The sequence below is a fragment of the Centruroides vittatus genome, unplaced genomic scaffold (genome assembly GCF_030686945.1).
Source record: "Centruroides vittatus isolate TY-2023 unplaced genomic scaffold, ASM3068694v2 scaffold_769, whole genome shotgun sequence".
Taxonomy (NCBI): Eukaryota; Metazoa; Arthropoda; class Arachnida; order Scorpiones; family Buthidae; genus Centruroides; species Centruroides vittatus.
In genome coordinates, this window is record NW_027122717.1 from 2158041 (window position 1) to 2175232 (window position 17192).

The 17192-nt window shown below is 26.1% G+C and overlaps 1 protein-coding gene across 2 annotated transcripts in view; it reads right to left on the bottom strand.

The window, feature by feature from the left end:
* LOC136989866 (uncharacterized) overlaps positions 1-17192 on the bottom strand; it is a 94587-nt gene that overhangs the window by 71391 nt on the left and 6004 nt on the right. For both annotated transcript variants that reach the window (XM_067288150.1, XM_067288151.1), the window contains exon 3: positions 3523-3580. In XM_067288150.1, the coding sequence (XP_067144251.1) occupies positions 3523-3580 (58 nt within the window). The remainder of the gene's footprint in view (positions 1-3522; positions 3581-17192) is intronic.

Here is a 17192-nt window from a genome sequence, read left to right on the forward strand (position 1 = left end):
TTTTAAGTTATAAAATGATATCTGAGAATGAAATTTTCCCTGAAGATGTTATACAAACACAAAAAAAAAAAATGAAATGATGACAGCAGAACTGATGATGGATCAGCTTTGAGCTATAAGAGTCTATGTCAGACAAAAGGAGACGTGATTAATGTGTGAGTAACATTAGAATTAAGAGTAAGCAATAAAATTTGTAAAAAAATAAAACAATAAAATTATATAAAAACATTTTAGAAATGTAAAAAAAAACAAAACAACTCCCAAGGGGGTAGCCACATGTCTCCTTCCATCTTTTTCATCTGACATAGACCCTTCCAGCTCAGGCTGGCTCATGTCTACTCTCACTGCATAGACTATAGTATGTTAGTTCTTGTTATTTACGTTTTATGGATATTTAACTGAACAGTTAAAGAATAAGCTTATTGAAAACTTGTGATTTGGTTGATATTCCTATTGGTATGACTAACCAGCTTCAACCTTTCCCCTTAATGTTTCAGTCAAATCACACTTTCGAGAACCTCTTACCGGTGTTAGACACAAAACGAAAGATCGTCGTAAACGTTTTCGAACTTGGTAGTTCTTCTTCAGTGTGATTTACATCCCCGGTGTTCCATGAGTGTATGTAGAAACTTACCTTATAGTTTCAGTCAAAAAAACTATTTAAAGATTATTTGAAAAAAGAATATGAATCCTGGTTATTATCTAAAAACCATCCTTTGACACCTAGAAAGATTAAGAGAATATCTGCATGAAAACTTGCAGAATGGGTATCAGATACCTGGAAGAAATCATCAGAAGTAATAGTAGAGTACTTAATTTAAGAAATGTTTCATCACAGATACAATGGATGACACAACAGACAAAATTCTATAGGAAGATAATGATACCGACAACTCAATCTAAATGTAATTTTGAAATTAAAAAAAATAAGTATTTCCAGTAATGCAATATTTAAAAATACAGAAAAGTAATCAGAAATTTGCAACTTATTTAAAAAAAATCAGTTTCTAATAGTATGAAGATAAAATGTTGATATGCACAAAATACCTCAGATTCTATAATCAACACTTCTGAAAGAATATTCAACTAATTTTCATAAAAGAATTCAACATGTATTTACAACTCAAGTATTACACAGAATAGAGAAAATAACTATGGTTGAATACAAATTTCTTCTTTCATGTACCATGTCCAGTCACCCTGATGTTGGTGATCATCCCAACGCAGGTTAATTTTTGTTTATTTTGTGCCAAAGTGATTCCTGGGAGTTGAGTACCAGAGTGGTTTCCCATTGCCTTCTCTAGATATTTGGTGTTACATGGGGAGGAATGTCTTTTGGGAAGTCTTTTTAAGGATAACTAGCCCCTATTCAGGCATTACAGACATGGAGAAACCCAGAAAACTCCAAGTGGCCAGCCTGTCCTGGTTAGGTGTGAACCCACGACTGAACTTTCAGTGTTCAGGGAACAGAATCACTTGGCCACTGGTGGCTGAATACATTCTACATTAATAAAGAAAACAAGTTTTGATATATCTAATGTCTTCTTAAATTTATGCAGCATGTAATTTTCATAAATGTATGAAAACACTATTATATTTTTAATAGAATTTAAACTATTTTAAATTAATTTTATTTTTACAGAAGTTAAAAAAAATGTGCTATTTTACTTATTATTAAACCTTTTTTTTTTTTCCAAAAACTTCTGGTTAGGAAACAATAATTTTCAGTAATATTTCTCATGTCCCACTGACATGAAATATGATAAATGCATCATATAGGCAGAACACTTTCTATCAAAATTAGTATCTTCCTAAATTCATCTATTGTGCAATATTATATAATCAGATATTTCATTTAAATAATAATAATAATAATAATGTTTTAAAAATATCAGATTTATATTTATTACAAAGTTTTACTTTTTGCTATTTTATATATTTTATAATCTAGTTTTTAAGTTCTTTGGAGATAAGCATTTTTTCTATGGATCAGTGAGTTGTGAACTATACATTGGATAATGCTGTTCTAAATTGTTTTTACTTAATTAGTAAAACGTATTTAATAACTGAGAACAAAAAGATATCTGACAAAATAATGTAAAAAAAATATTTTCTTTTATTTTAAACATACATTTTAATAAAACTGGCTTTCTTTATGATACATCTGTTAAATAGAGGTGCACCAAATAATTGTTTGCTAATTATACTAATCGGCTCTTCCACTAATTAAGAGTCAGGGATGAGCAATTATCTAATAATTGGAGTAATCAGCAAATAATCATTTCATTGTAAATTATTACTACTTTTTAAATTAAAAATGATTAAATTAACATTAAAAAATAAATGATACTAAAAGATATGATTGCTTTAATAATAACAATTCAGGATAATCACGGCAACACATCCAGTTCCATTAAAAACCATAACACTTTTGTATCTGTGTTTTCAAATTGAAATGTTCTAGTTTGTGTTAATAAATTTTTTGAAATATATATTTTTTAAGAAATAAGTTTCAGTCTCATTTCTAGACAATTATCACATCTAACTGATAAATTTTTGGCACCATCTGCCTATTTTTCAAAGAAATTTTTTGTTTTTAACAAGTAGATTATTAAATAATAATAATGTTATAAACATTGTTTTGTTAACTACATTGCACTTGAAAGGATATCTAATGTATGAAAGTAATTGTGACACAAGTCAATTAATTTATCAAATAATAAAGGAAAAATGCAACAAACAGAAATACTAGTCAATGCACATATTTGCTCAGAATGGCATCAGTATAGAACTGCCAAGAAAATATATAATCCATATTAACATAGGTTAAATTACTAAAAACAGACTCTATAAAACTAAAATTTTATAAGATATTTTAAAAAATACCTGACAATAATTAGTTAATAATCATATGATTAGACAAGTAAACCATCCAAATTAATCATTTGTCATTAATTGAATAATTTGACGGTTAATGTTACCTTAGGTAGCCAAGATGGCGGCTCGTCTCTAATTCTAGCAAGGAAACAGTGGGACGCATGTTCTAACCTAACCTATTCTAATAATTTGGTTGCTAATAATTATGGTAATTTATTAGAATAGGTTAGGTTAGAATGTGCGTCCCACTGTTTCCTTGCTGGAATTAGAGACGAGCTGCCATCTTGGCTACCTAAGGTAACATTAACCAATTTGACAATTGTTCCACCCTTACCATGAAGTACCAGTTTTTTAGAATACAATGTCATACATTATTTATATATCAAATATTTATTTCTAGTATGCATAATATCAATATTATAAATTTTACTATTGAATTTGTCATAAAAATCTATCCATATACTTTACATTTCCAGCAACATAACAGTTTTAATACCACAACTGAAAATTTTACTGTAAACTATTAAAGCTGTTTTGTTGTTGGAAATCTAAGGTGTGTAGATATATATCATAAATTTTACTTTTGTTTCAAATAGTAAAATGTTTCAATTAAGTAACTAAATCTTTTAAAAAAATATTACTTACTCAATGTAATATTCTATTCCTTCTGCATTTACAGACCTTTCCCAACCTGCTGGTAAATCTAAAATATAAAAATATTGTTGTTAAATCACCTATAATTATTTAATAAGTGTTCCAATTATATTCAATATGTTTTCATTTTTTAAACATTAACAATTAACAAAGTTTTCCATCTTTAAACTTCGCATAAACTGTTAAAACAAACACCTCAGATAACCAAAAAATCCAGCAAACAAATATAATTTAATAATTAATGAATATTTTAAACAATTTTCAATGGTCATTCTCAGGTTTACATTATATTTAAAAGTGAAGCACAAACAGTAATCTAGAAATATGAACAGATATGGAATATACTCTCATTGGACAAGAACTAGAGCAGTGTTTCTCAAACTTTTTTGTCTGGTGGCACACTGAAATTATTAAACAAAATTCACGGCACCCCTATTATTATTATTATTATTATTATTATTATTATTTTATTTATTTTTGCTTTTTTACGGTTAGTAAAGATATGAAGGATGAAAAGTATTTGAAAAAAATAAAAGTTTTTTAAAGTAAATAAGTTTATTTCCAAACAACACAAAAACATTCAAAACAAAAGTTATTATTATAAAGATATCTGGTGATAAAATGAGCTCTCAATTTTTTATGATTTACTAGTGCTAATTGATTCCTTAGCTTTGCTACCAGTAACCACTTCTTGATCATTAGAATCTTCACGTTTTCTTTTTTTTAATGAAAAAATTATTCATGATATTGAACAACATAATTAACTTCAATATTTTATTATAAAATTTAATTACACGTTAAAAATTTATTTTTTCTTGTTGTAAAGAAGAAAAATATTTTTATATGATGCTTTTTCGTTATTGTCTGAACATATAACAATAATAAAAACAATTACTGCATTCAACGCATTTATATTGCACTTCTACTCGCTGCAGGAACAGAAGAACAGACAACTAGTAACTAGTTCGTTTTTTTTTCTAGTATTTACGTATCGCCAATTACCGAGTCACTGAGACAAGTGGCGACATAACAAGATTAGTAGAAAAAAACCAATATTCATTTTTTATAATTGTTTTAATTATTTATTTAATTTAATACTTTAATTCCATTATTTTAAGTAATTTTAATTTAATTATTTAAAAATTTTGCGGCACCCTTGTAGCGTACTTGCGACACCCCAAGGTGCCGCGGCACCCACTTTGAAAACCACTGAACTAGAGTGTCAAGGATGATGTGAGCATATTGTACATTTTAACAAATTTCAAAAAAGGACTTCCACGCATCTAAAACAGTGTCCTTGTCTTTATAATTTATGGCCAAAGCTTCTTGTTGGCTTTGAAGATTTTTAACTTCTGAAGATGCTTAAGAAGAGTCCTGTCTCCAGTTGGATGTTAAATGAAGGCTTCACAAAGTTCAACCCAAATGTCATTTTTGGAGGCATAATAATGCTCTATTATTCTAACCATTTTAAGTCACTCTTGTCTTCTTTGATACAGAATTTTAACAATCATGTTGTTGCTCTGACATATTCATATTTTAGACCAAATCTGCTGTCTGTTACCATGATGGAATGGAAAAAGACATCTTAGTGATCACAGGTTAGAAATAATTATTAAAAAAAAGGATAGACAGCTATACTTAGTTTCTAATTTTTAATATTTTTTTTTAATGATGAAAATCTTTTGTTTGACAATGTCATATGTTCTGAAAGTATATTTTAATGTACTGTACATATTGTTTTTTAATATTCATATAAATTTTCAAAATTTTATTTATAAAAGCAGAATAATTCTCTAAAGAAACAGTATTCCTAACTTGTAATGGAATGCATAAATTAAATGAAATTTTTTTGATTATCTATGCATGTTTAATAATAAAAACAATTGACGTGAAGAGTTTTTTTATACATTTAATTTCACTTAAAAATAAATATAGACTATTAAAAACTGAACAACTATTCAGAAGTACAGAATATTTAATAATTAAAATAAAAACTATAAACATAATAAAACCAAGTCTTTGCAAGATTGCAAAGACTTAGGTACCATTTAATTTTTTAAAACCATTTTTGGCTAATTTAACTAGCCAAAAATGCATCTTCAGGTTTATTAAACTGCACAACAGATTCCAGAACATCAGTTCAAAATAATTTGAATCTAGTATACATTCCATAACATTAAGATTATAAAAAATAATAACAATGTAATATATAATATTTTTATTTATTTGAAACAACTTAATTTCATTGTCATAGCATACTTTAAAAATTCTATAACTTTGTTAGAAAACATTTAATAATTAATATATTTTGATATATAAAGAGACTTCAATTTAATGACAGTCTATATTAGGAATTGAGTGTTTGTTATGAAATACACAAAAATTATTCAGTTTAAAAAATTCTCTATATTTTATTATATTCTTCCAGAATTAAATGGTTTTTTCAGCATTCTACTTAAAGCTTCATCCTTATCAAGCACAGTTATTTTATTATCTTGATACGGTTTTTAAATACAGTAGAGCGTCGATAAGTGGAACCAATTGGGGACTGGGGTCCTTCCAGTTAATGATTTGTTCCAGTTTCCGACTTTGTACGAAAAAATACGTTAACCTGTCCGATGTTCAAATTTTTCTCCGTTGCGTATCGCTTCCTGTTGAATTTTTCTCCGTTGCGTGTCGCTTCGTGTTGAATTTTCGTCGATTTTAAGCCTAACGAAAATTTTTATAATAATCATCGAGGCTATCGTATCGTTAAAAATTATTTCTGCATTTTGTACAAACAAAATAAATATATTAAAGAATATAAAAAACATGAAAATTATACTTTAGAAGTAAATTTAGTATCAAAAACATTCGATTCAGCACGACACAGTCCGACTGAAAATTGTTCCACTTTCCGGCCATTCCACTTACCGACGTTCCACTTATCGACGCTCTACTGTAATCAGGTTTATGCAAACTTTCACTAAATGCAATACTGAATAAGTAAATCTTTTACTGCTAAATATAATATGACATTATTAAATATGCCATTTTAATTAGTACAAAATTTGTTCAGAAGCAACAGAAATTAAATTTAAAAATTTTTAGTATTTTCTACTTTTATTAGTTGTTCTAAAGTAATTATTTATCTTTTTCTGCAATATAAGCTTACATTATCATATTGAATAAGTATATGTCTGCCCAAAATGACGTGCTTGGCAATTTTATAATGCTGATTATAATACAAAATAATAAGTTAGTAATAAAATGAAAGATAATGCACACTGTAAAAACATTTCAACTATGCAAAATCATAGTTAAGATTTTATATAGAGCATATTCAGATAATACTTTGTTCATTGTGATTTATAGATAATATATGTTTGAAAAACAAAACACACACACACACAAAAAAAAATTTTATCTAATGCATCATAAAAACATTACATACTAATAAATTTAAATGGTTGGTGATTACATATCAAAAATGATTAGAGGTTTTATCTTCTATCTTTATTGTTATTTTTGCAAAATAGATTATTTTAGTCTCATCAAGATGGAATATCATTTATTTATTTCAATATATACAAGAAAAAGATTTCTACAATCAAATTTATAATATAAAACGATAAATTTATGTAATCATTAATTATAGAAATGCTAATATAAATTCTTAAATTCAAATTATGAATATTCTGATTTGTTTTCATAAGAAAATATGCCTTAAGATACTTTTCTAATAATAAAAATTTGTTTATATTTTTCATATTTTTTAACACAAGACATAAATAACTTATATGCTGTCCTAGATACAAATATTTATTATTTACTTCATAGGAGGACTATTATAACAAATAAAAATATATATTTTTAAACAAATTTCAACTATTAATTTAAATTATATTAGTAGATATATTGTATTGAGTATAAAAGAAAATTTTTGAAGAATATAATCAATAATTTGTTTTGAACTTATTGAGTTATCAAATTAATACTCAGAAAATTATATAAGGAAATTGAAGAAGTATGACATAACTTTACAAGTTTAAACTGACATAAAGATTGCATTGTGCAACATCATTACAAAAGAAAAGTTTGTTAAATATCCATGCATCATTTGACAGCTGATATGTCAATGTGTTAAAAGTATCCTTTAGTTAAGTATGGAAGAATTCTGACATAAAATTGGAGTTCTTGAAATAATTAAGAATGCTAAGAGGATGAAAAATGAAGAGAGAAAATAATTTGGTTCTGATAGAAGAAATGATAGAGAAAATCAAACATACATTTGAAGCTAATTAAAAAGACAAGTAATTAGACAAATAAGTACAAGAGAGAAATCAGAATAATGATACTTGGATATGAAGTCAAGATATGTAATATAAGGAAATACTTCAGAAAGTAATTAAACTGAAAGGAAACAAATTAATTTCAGATTCTCTCAGAAAATAAAATTTAATAAGAAGTTTATCTTTTGTTAAGTAGTTTCTCGGTAAGAAAAAGTATTTGATTCTTAAAATACATAATGTCTGAAAACAGTCATGTAGAAATTGATAAAATTCATTACATTTCTTTGTGAGAGTTCTTTCTTTTCCCTTTTATTCTTTTTGTTTTGGATTATTTCCTTCTCATCATGTTCAAAAACACTGTCATCACAGAATAAGATTATTGTTAATTTGCTTTTATTTTATTTTAACTTAAACAGGAATATCTTTATTTTAATTTCTATTTCTTTATTTATGTTACAATTTTAAATTTCTAGCTCAAAATTTTACACTAGAATATGCTGCTTAAAAAAAAATAATATATATATATAGAACTGAGTATAAGATGGAACCTTGAACATTTTTTCATTTAAATAAATATTCAGCATTCAGTAAACTTGGCTGAGATTTCATTTTTATAGCAGTTAAAAAAAATAATGCAAAATTTAGAAAATGTAATTCAAGAATACTATAGTGGATCGTATAACCATTTTTTATGTTTAGTTAATTTGCTGTCCAAGGAGATATTAATAAAATAATGTATCTGTAAAAGCATTAAATGAAAATAATTATCATTTGCTATTTAAAATGTTTAATTTTTAAAAACAAACATATTTTTATTAATTAATATATAAATGGAGAGATTATTACTAATTTGCAAGTGTAAACAAAGATATATTTGAGATTAATTGCAAGTGTGATATATGTAATAGCATTATGTTGAATCCAAGAATGTCGCTCATTTCGTGAAATACACAAAAATTTGATTAATTTGAGAAACTGGCACATCGAGTGCTGATTTAATAAATTAGGAAAATTATCTGTCTGTTTTATGAAATAGTCTATTCAAAATTCGCTTATTCATAAAATCACCATTTTATATTTTCTAATATGATACTGACTTTTGTTTTGCTCATTGATATATGGCTCTGAAAACATAAGATTTATTTTAGTATTGTCTTCATTCTTCAAGACAATGATATTTTATATTTTATAATGATGTTCATCACATACAAGTATTGTACATTAAATGCTAACATGACAGTCATCTGCCATATATAATATACAAATATTCCTTGTGTAACGTGGTAGTTACATTTCAAAAAAAGTGCCGTAATATGCAAATCTGTGCTATACAAAACAAAGGACCAATGCAAAACATGGGGTTATGTTCCAGAAGTTAGCAAAAATATACTATTCTATAAAGTACTAAGAGAAATATGTTTATTAAAGCAATCAATAACTAACAATCACAATCAGAAGTACAGTATTATGCATTAATATTAATTTTGGTTAAACGAGGGCATTTTCTTTTTACAAAGTATTGTCATCATCTCAGCTTTTTTGTTAATCTTGAACAGAAGTATCAGCAACATTTTCATATTTTTTATTTTTATCATAAAAATTTTTTTATGGATGTCAAAATAAAAATATGTTATTAATCAATAATTTGTTCTAGAGGTTGCGTTTGTTCAGTCAAGTACTGAGTGACTTTTTTCCATAATTTGTGTTCAAATACCAAATTGTTCAAGTACTGAGATACCACTGTATTTAATTCTTCAATTTATGAATGATTGCTTACAATTGAATTTATTAAATAATATTAAAATAAAAAAAAAAACAAAGATCATATAAAATAAAATGACTTTAAATAACAAATAAATGTTTTTACAATTTATCAAGTTTCTTAAATGAAGCTAAAACTATAAAGTTGTTATTCCATTCTACAGTTTAAAAAAAGTTTAATAGCACTTTCTAAAAATGTTTAATAAACTTTACTAAATATGAAGATTAATCTATAAAAAGAAAACACAGTGACAGTCTTAATGGCAAGTCTGAAATACAGTCTACTCACTGTAGTCTGAAAGCAATGACGACTACACCTGGTTGATAGGAAAGTTAGGACAAGGAAGAAAAAAATTGCACTATCAGTTTTTATTAGAGTAAACCTAACAAAAAGCACAAAATAATTTGAAAATTTCAATATTCTAAAATTTGTGGGCAATTTTCAGATAGCACACATGCTTACTTGAATAAAAAAGATATTGAATAACAAAGTTTACACTTAAAATTTGTGAAATTTTATACATGGGATTTCCAAAACCATGTTAGAGCAAAACCAGAAGTTGTGTTGTATGAGATATTCCCAATTTTCAAATTGTTAGAGTGAAACTGTGTTGTAGAAGTACCGTGTCGTACAATGAATACCTACCTGTATTTACATATTCAGTTATAATTATTATTTGTAGATATTTCTGGAACTTTTCCTGTCTTTCTCTTTTCCTTGCTGGTTTATTGCCTAACTTAGAGGAGCAATAAACCCAGCATGAGTATATTAGGGTATTATATATATATTATTTAATTTTAATAAATGCAATGCAGGAGCTCATTAACTCTTTTTTTCATCAACTTTCCTTTCACACTTTCTTACTTCCCCTTAAATCCTACACTACTTACCCCTTTCTAATTCTCTTTTCTCACTCGGCAATATGAATGAGTAGTCCTAGTTTTCTGTCCCTATCCTGAAAAAGGTATATTTGCAAAAGGTGGATGGAAGGAATAATCAAGAAAGCTACTTTCAATGAGTGAAATGGATGAAAAGATTGTCACGTCATAGTGACTCTGAAGATTGTATGAAGCTTTACCAATGTAAAGGATTGCCCAACATTGTAATATTCTTATTTTGTGATCCCAAAGAACATGACATCATCACAAACCATCACTTTGAGGTACAATCTAGGTGCACCTCTCCCATATAAGAGTGTACCTCTCCCACATAACTCTTGTCAATTCTCTCCCTCCCTCTTATTCCAGTTTTCTGTAGTTTTAATACTGGTATAGGTTAAGGAATCACAGGTTTATTCATTAAATGTTTGTCATGATTATTTACAATTGTAATGGGAATTACAAATTAAACTTTTGTTTTACATGGCAACATTGACTGAGTCTCTTTGTCAACCTGAACTTAATATATGACGCACTAAATTAGGACATAAGCTTATATAATAAATAAGTATGTACTGACAGCAAAATCTTCAAAATTAGAAATTCCAAAACAAAGGTAAATAAAAATGAAACAAAATACCTAAGTTCATAAATTTACTCTGAATCTTCACTAATATTATTTGATGAAATTGTCAATTTCATTAATTATGAAACTTTGCCTATTTCACAAAACAAGCAACATTCCTGGATTCAACATAACATATATCAATATAACATTCTATTCTGGAAAATTACCATAAAGATAATAAAATAATAATTATTATATATTAATTGTGATTAACTTTACTTCTAAGGATTAATTGTAATGATCTTTAGAGTAAAGTTCATTACAATTAACTTTATTTTAACTATACTTTAATACAAATAAAGATAAAAGGAAAAACTAAAATTTTAGTAACAAAGTAAATAAACTTTGTAATTTATTAAAGTAATATATTTTCAAAAAATTTCTAATCAGATACTGAAAGAATTTTAATGCTTTGAACACGTAATAATATTTTCCCATATATAAATGAAAACAGAATCATTGCATAGGCTTAAAGTCTTAAGTCTTCAATGTAAGATTACTGCATTCTGCTTTGTCTGACATTCTTTATATCTTATAGAATAACTAAGTCTATACAGATATGCTAAAACTGATTATAAATCATTTTGAATGTTTATGAAGATAATTTGTATTTTTTATACTCATCTATCTATAAATAGATAAATATCTTTGTTTAAAGCTGAATACTTTGTATTAGTCATTTATGTTTTATTTATAATTTTAATTAAAGTATTTAATTAGCATCCAATATAATATGACACATTTTATTTGTAAAATCTGTAAATATTATAAGAAAAATATTTTGTAAAATCATAAAAATCTGTTTAATGCAGTGATTCTTAAATAGTGTGACACAAGAAGTAACTTAGTTTGCCACTAATATTATGAAAATATATTTTAAAAATGAAAATAAATCCATTTGTATAAAGTTTTATTATATCCACGATCAACTGATAGCTAGACAACAGTAACAGTTATTATTGTATACAATCTTTCATCATTTAAAATATATGTTTTCAATTTTCTATGCAAAGTGTACCATAAAAATTTACATGTTTTACAGTGTGCTGTAAACCAAAGGTTTGAAAACCATTGATTTAATGTTATTAAACCAATATTTAGATATCAAGGAAAAACTGAAAAATAAGGAAATAATTCATTATAATCAAATATGGATAGAATGAGCATAGATAATACCATAACCATGGAAAGCTTACTTTAAAATGAATAAAAAGACATGCTTATACCCTTAATTATGCCTTATGCTTTATAGTGTTCTTCTACATTCAAAACATTCCTATGCCATGAGAATTATAGAATATTGGCCCTTCTTTTGTTAATATCAAAGCTGTGGAATCAGAGTCATGGAGTTTTGATGATTCAAAGTCAAAGTTGTCAAAAAATCCACCGACTTCGGATGTGTTTCGGGGCATGATTTAGTTCAACCATTTTGAAGCTCCATCCAACTCCAATTCAAAAACCACAAAAGTTATTAAGCTTCAAACAAGGTAAACAAAATTGTGCCATACACACATACATTCTAACATGCATACATACAGAAAAACACCCCTGAATCTTTTGCATATCTCAACATTTCAAGTTGTCCTGAGTCCAAAAATGTAAACAGTTGGGGTGGGGGTCACTTTTTGACTGATTACTATACTTTCTCTCTGTTATATACAGTGTAACAGCCAGGAAAGTAAAAATTAACAAATTCATATTTATATATTGACTATGTCATTACTTAGAGGAGTCTTTTAGCTTTGGAATAAAGTTTCTAAGATCTATCTTTATTAGAACTCTATTTATTGAAGTTTTTATTCAGAGGTCACATGATGACATCAGAATTCCTGGGCCTATTTTGGTAACAAGTCTGCCCCTGGTCCGAGTCGGATGGTAAGGTGGAGTCGGACTCAGTAGATTTTTAAACAAATCCACAGCCCTGGTTAATATACTCATATCTGAACAATTAAACAAACAATTTTCTTTTACTTGATAATCTGCTCTGATCAATGTTTTATTTAATTTTTACCAAATAATAAAAACAAAGATGTATTCATTTTTACAGAACATTAAAATAAAATAATTGTGCATAATATAAAATCATTACAAGTGATTTTAGAATAATGAATTAATTCAAACTTCATTTCTGAATTAATACATTAATGTGACAAGTGAATTAATACATGAAAATAATTTATGTTAATGAAATGGAGTTATAGCTTAAGATTCAGTTCATATGTAAATTTGACAGACTATATCAGGGGTGGCAAACCTATGCCAGATGATTTCTCCTTATGTGCCCAAAGTGACACATAAGGAGAAATCATCTGGCATATAACTCATGCAATTTTGATTTATAATCTGTCTTTTTCAATCATATCATCCTTTTGGTTTATCATCCAATCATCCTTTTCTCAATCAGCTTTTTTACATTTATTCTAATTAAAGCATATTCATTTAATTTATTTAAATATCATTATTCAGGTCTAAAACTTTGGGGCACATAAACATCTTTAAAGCTACATATGCTTACTATATGGCACACGGGCTCAAAAAGATTCACCATCTCTGGACTACATAATTAAACTTCTTAAAGCTTAAATCATTTTTTAATATTTGTTTTATCAATTATGAGTTAATGAAACACATTATAACAGAACAGGCCAACAGGCCACTTGCATATTTTATGCCACTTTTTGACTTGTTCGCTTTATCTTGCAAGATATCATTCACATTTTCTTCCGTTTTATTCATAAACATGAAAATATTTGATGAAAGACATCCTTCAACATATTTATTATGTTGCAGATAACCATAACATCAATGGTCAATGATTTCCTAATCATTAATCCAAGCCTGCATAAGCAGACCACAAAAAATTTAGAGGATGTAAAAGAAAGTTAAGATGTAACAAGTGCATTAATTGATTTCATGATAAATAAAAGGGTTCATTTGCAAAATACTATAGTTTAATCATTAATTACCACCTTTACTTGGAAAGTGAGCCACATAAAGCCTATCTGCAGCCCAAAGTTTAGTCTATTTTAATTTTGGCTTATGTACTGCAGATCTGCACTAATCTCAAATTTTGTTAAAGACAATAAGAATAAAATTTATTAAATCAATTATTGTTTTGTATTAGGAGTTTTGTTATTTTAATATGAAGAAAATTTAAGCCTATTGTACATGTAAGTTAATACAAGATTTAAAATAAGATAAAAAATTCTCTCACAATTCTCAACTTATTTGAAACAATATCAAGATTTGTCTCAATTTGTGATATGATACAATGAAAAACTTGTTAACCTTCCTATTATATTAATTAAATAGTTGAAGTAGAGCTCGCATTATTATTCATTTTAAAAATATTCACAGAATGACTTGACTCCATTAAATAATCAAAATTTAATTCTGTTTTTTTTTAATACTTAACAACATTTAAGCAAAGTTATTATTTTTTTAAAAATCCTTCTGATCAATATTCAAACCTAACATATTAAACATATAATTCCAAAGAGTAGAATTTTATATAGATTTGTGAAGTACAAATATGCATCATTCTTCCTAGAAGGAATCAAGTTGGAAAAAGTTTTAGCAGATATTTCAAATTCTATTCTAGTAACTTATTTGATAATATGAAATGTTATTCAAAAATTTAAATCATCAGTTAAGAATTCCATGGCTAACAATGTAAGTGCTAAAAAAGAAAAAAAATTATAAATAAATAATCAACTGAATGCTAAATAGTCTATAAAAATTTTGAAGTTATGACTTCAAGAGATCAGTTTAATCTTATACAAATAAACACACAACAGACAAATAAATTGGAAATACATATATAAAAATTAACTTAAAATAGTTTCCTACATATGGTACTGTACATCTGCATCCAATTAAATAGTTTACTTAATTTATTATTAATTAAATTTTATATTTTCTATAATACAAAAGTAAGTAGTTATAAATAGCTTCTTTTATATTTCTGTATCATTATTTAACTTTCAAAATAGCATGTGAGATCAAAATTTCGATGTGCAAATCTATACTGTTTATATAAAATAACGATTCTAATTACTCATACCTAATCAATTATAATCTGATATATTTATGATTACATTTGATAGAATAATGATTATTCTATTAAATATGATTAAAATAAAAATAAACAAAATAAAATGAATAAAAAATTAATAATGCCTTGATGAGGTATAAAATAACTTTTTTAAACAAATTATTATGTTAATAATCTATATTTTAATTATTTCTAATTCAAAATGAAAAATATATTTAAAATATTTGAACACAGAACCAGATAGAGGAGGTGAGAATCAAACAGTCCTGCTGACTTGTTCTTTCCGAGGTCATAGAAAATAAAGCAGCTTGTAATTTAGACTTTTATGTGAAAGTCATGATATAAAAGTGATATAAATTAGTTTTGTTTTTATAAGTGACAAAAAATCTGTTTTATTTTTGTAATTTACTCATGTAATTTTATGGCTTTCAGATAAGACACTTATTTGCAATTTGCTTGGACTTCACCTCATCACTCTCAGATTCTGTTTACCTATAATTCTCATCATATAATTTACATATCAATTTTTTATTTATTTATTCTGCAGTTATAATTTCTGATTTTCCTGTTTCTACATTTTAATGTATAATTCATTTATATATTCATTTTTCTTATATTTGAAATTTTTTAAAAATGTAAAATCTACCCAAATTTGGTCTTGCCTCTTACAAAATTTACATTTCCTTCTCTTCTCTTTATAAATATAAACAGTTTAAGCTTGCTAATACTGTAAAAGTTTTAGATTCTCCCCTTTCTCCTGGGAATGAGAGAATGCAGAAATATGAGAGGGAGTAAACATTTCTTTGAAAACTAACGGGAATGAAGCCAACTATCAACTATGTTCTATATATTTTCATTAAAAATGTTAATATATATATATATATTTAAAATCTAAATAAATTTTGAATTTATAAAGTAAAAATCTTCTCTTAATATATTTTTATGTTTAAACTATAATAACATAGTCACATATTAATATTAAATTAAATTGAAAATAAAAATGATTTTCATATTGGACTTCATTTCTTTCACTTAAATACCAAGTCATCCATTGAATACATAATTGCACATTTAAATTAATATTATTACACATACTATTAAGTTATGTAGCTAAATAATATATAATATCTAATCATTAATTCGTTCTATCAATATATTTTCATACAGAATATATTAATATGTAATGTTGTTATAGAGTTAATTACTTAATTTTTACAATAAATAATCCAAATTAATAATAATAATAATAGATTTTTTTTTTCTTTAAATTTATTTTCAATTTAACATTTTCTGTCTTTATAACTTTCATAATGAATATATTTTAAGTATTAATTTAATTTAATGACTAGATCAAATAAAGTAAAATTTAAAATTACTGAAGGAAATGATTAAAGAAGTGTTAAAATGTTGATATGAAATGAATAATTAATAAACTTCATCTTTAGATAGTCTTAGACTATTCTATTTCAACATACAAAGTTATTTTATATTGGCTGTGACTGAAATTACCATATTTACTCACATATAAGACGAGGTTTTTATTCATTTTCCACTGCTTCAAAAACCTATATTGTCCTATACGCACGAGCAAAGGATTTTTTGCATTTTTGCAATAATTTTTGTGAACCGTGTATTCACATTTTTTACCAGATGCTCACCTTCTGGTGTTTAAGAAAAAAGTATTTTATCTGGGTTGTTTCAATTGTTCTTGTGTATTGTCAAGAGTAAAGATGAATAGCAATAGGAAAAGCAAAGCTTTTGAATTGAATTCCAAATTGAAATTCCAAAATCACATGAGAGCTCGATATAAGATTTAACCAATCCCACATGAAAACAGGTGATTTTTCGGAAATCAGAATTAAGAGAAACTCATAAGTGTAATTGATAGAGAGTGGATTCGACTGTTAAGAATTGGGAAAAAAAGTTTCCGATTGTTCAGCTCTACATGAACAATTATGTTGTCAATTTTACAAGATTTTTCTTTAAAGTTTAAAATGCCAGTAATTTTTGCAGACAATGTGTGCATTTACATGCATTTGATATTTTATTTGTGATTAATTAAACAAAA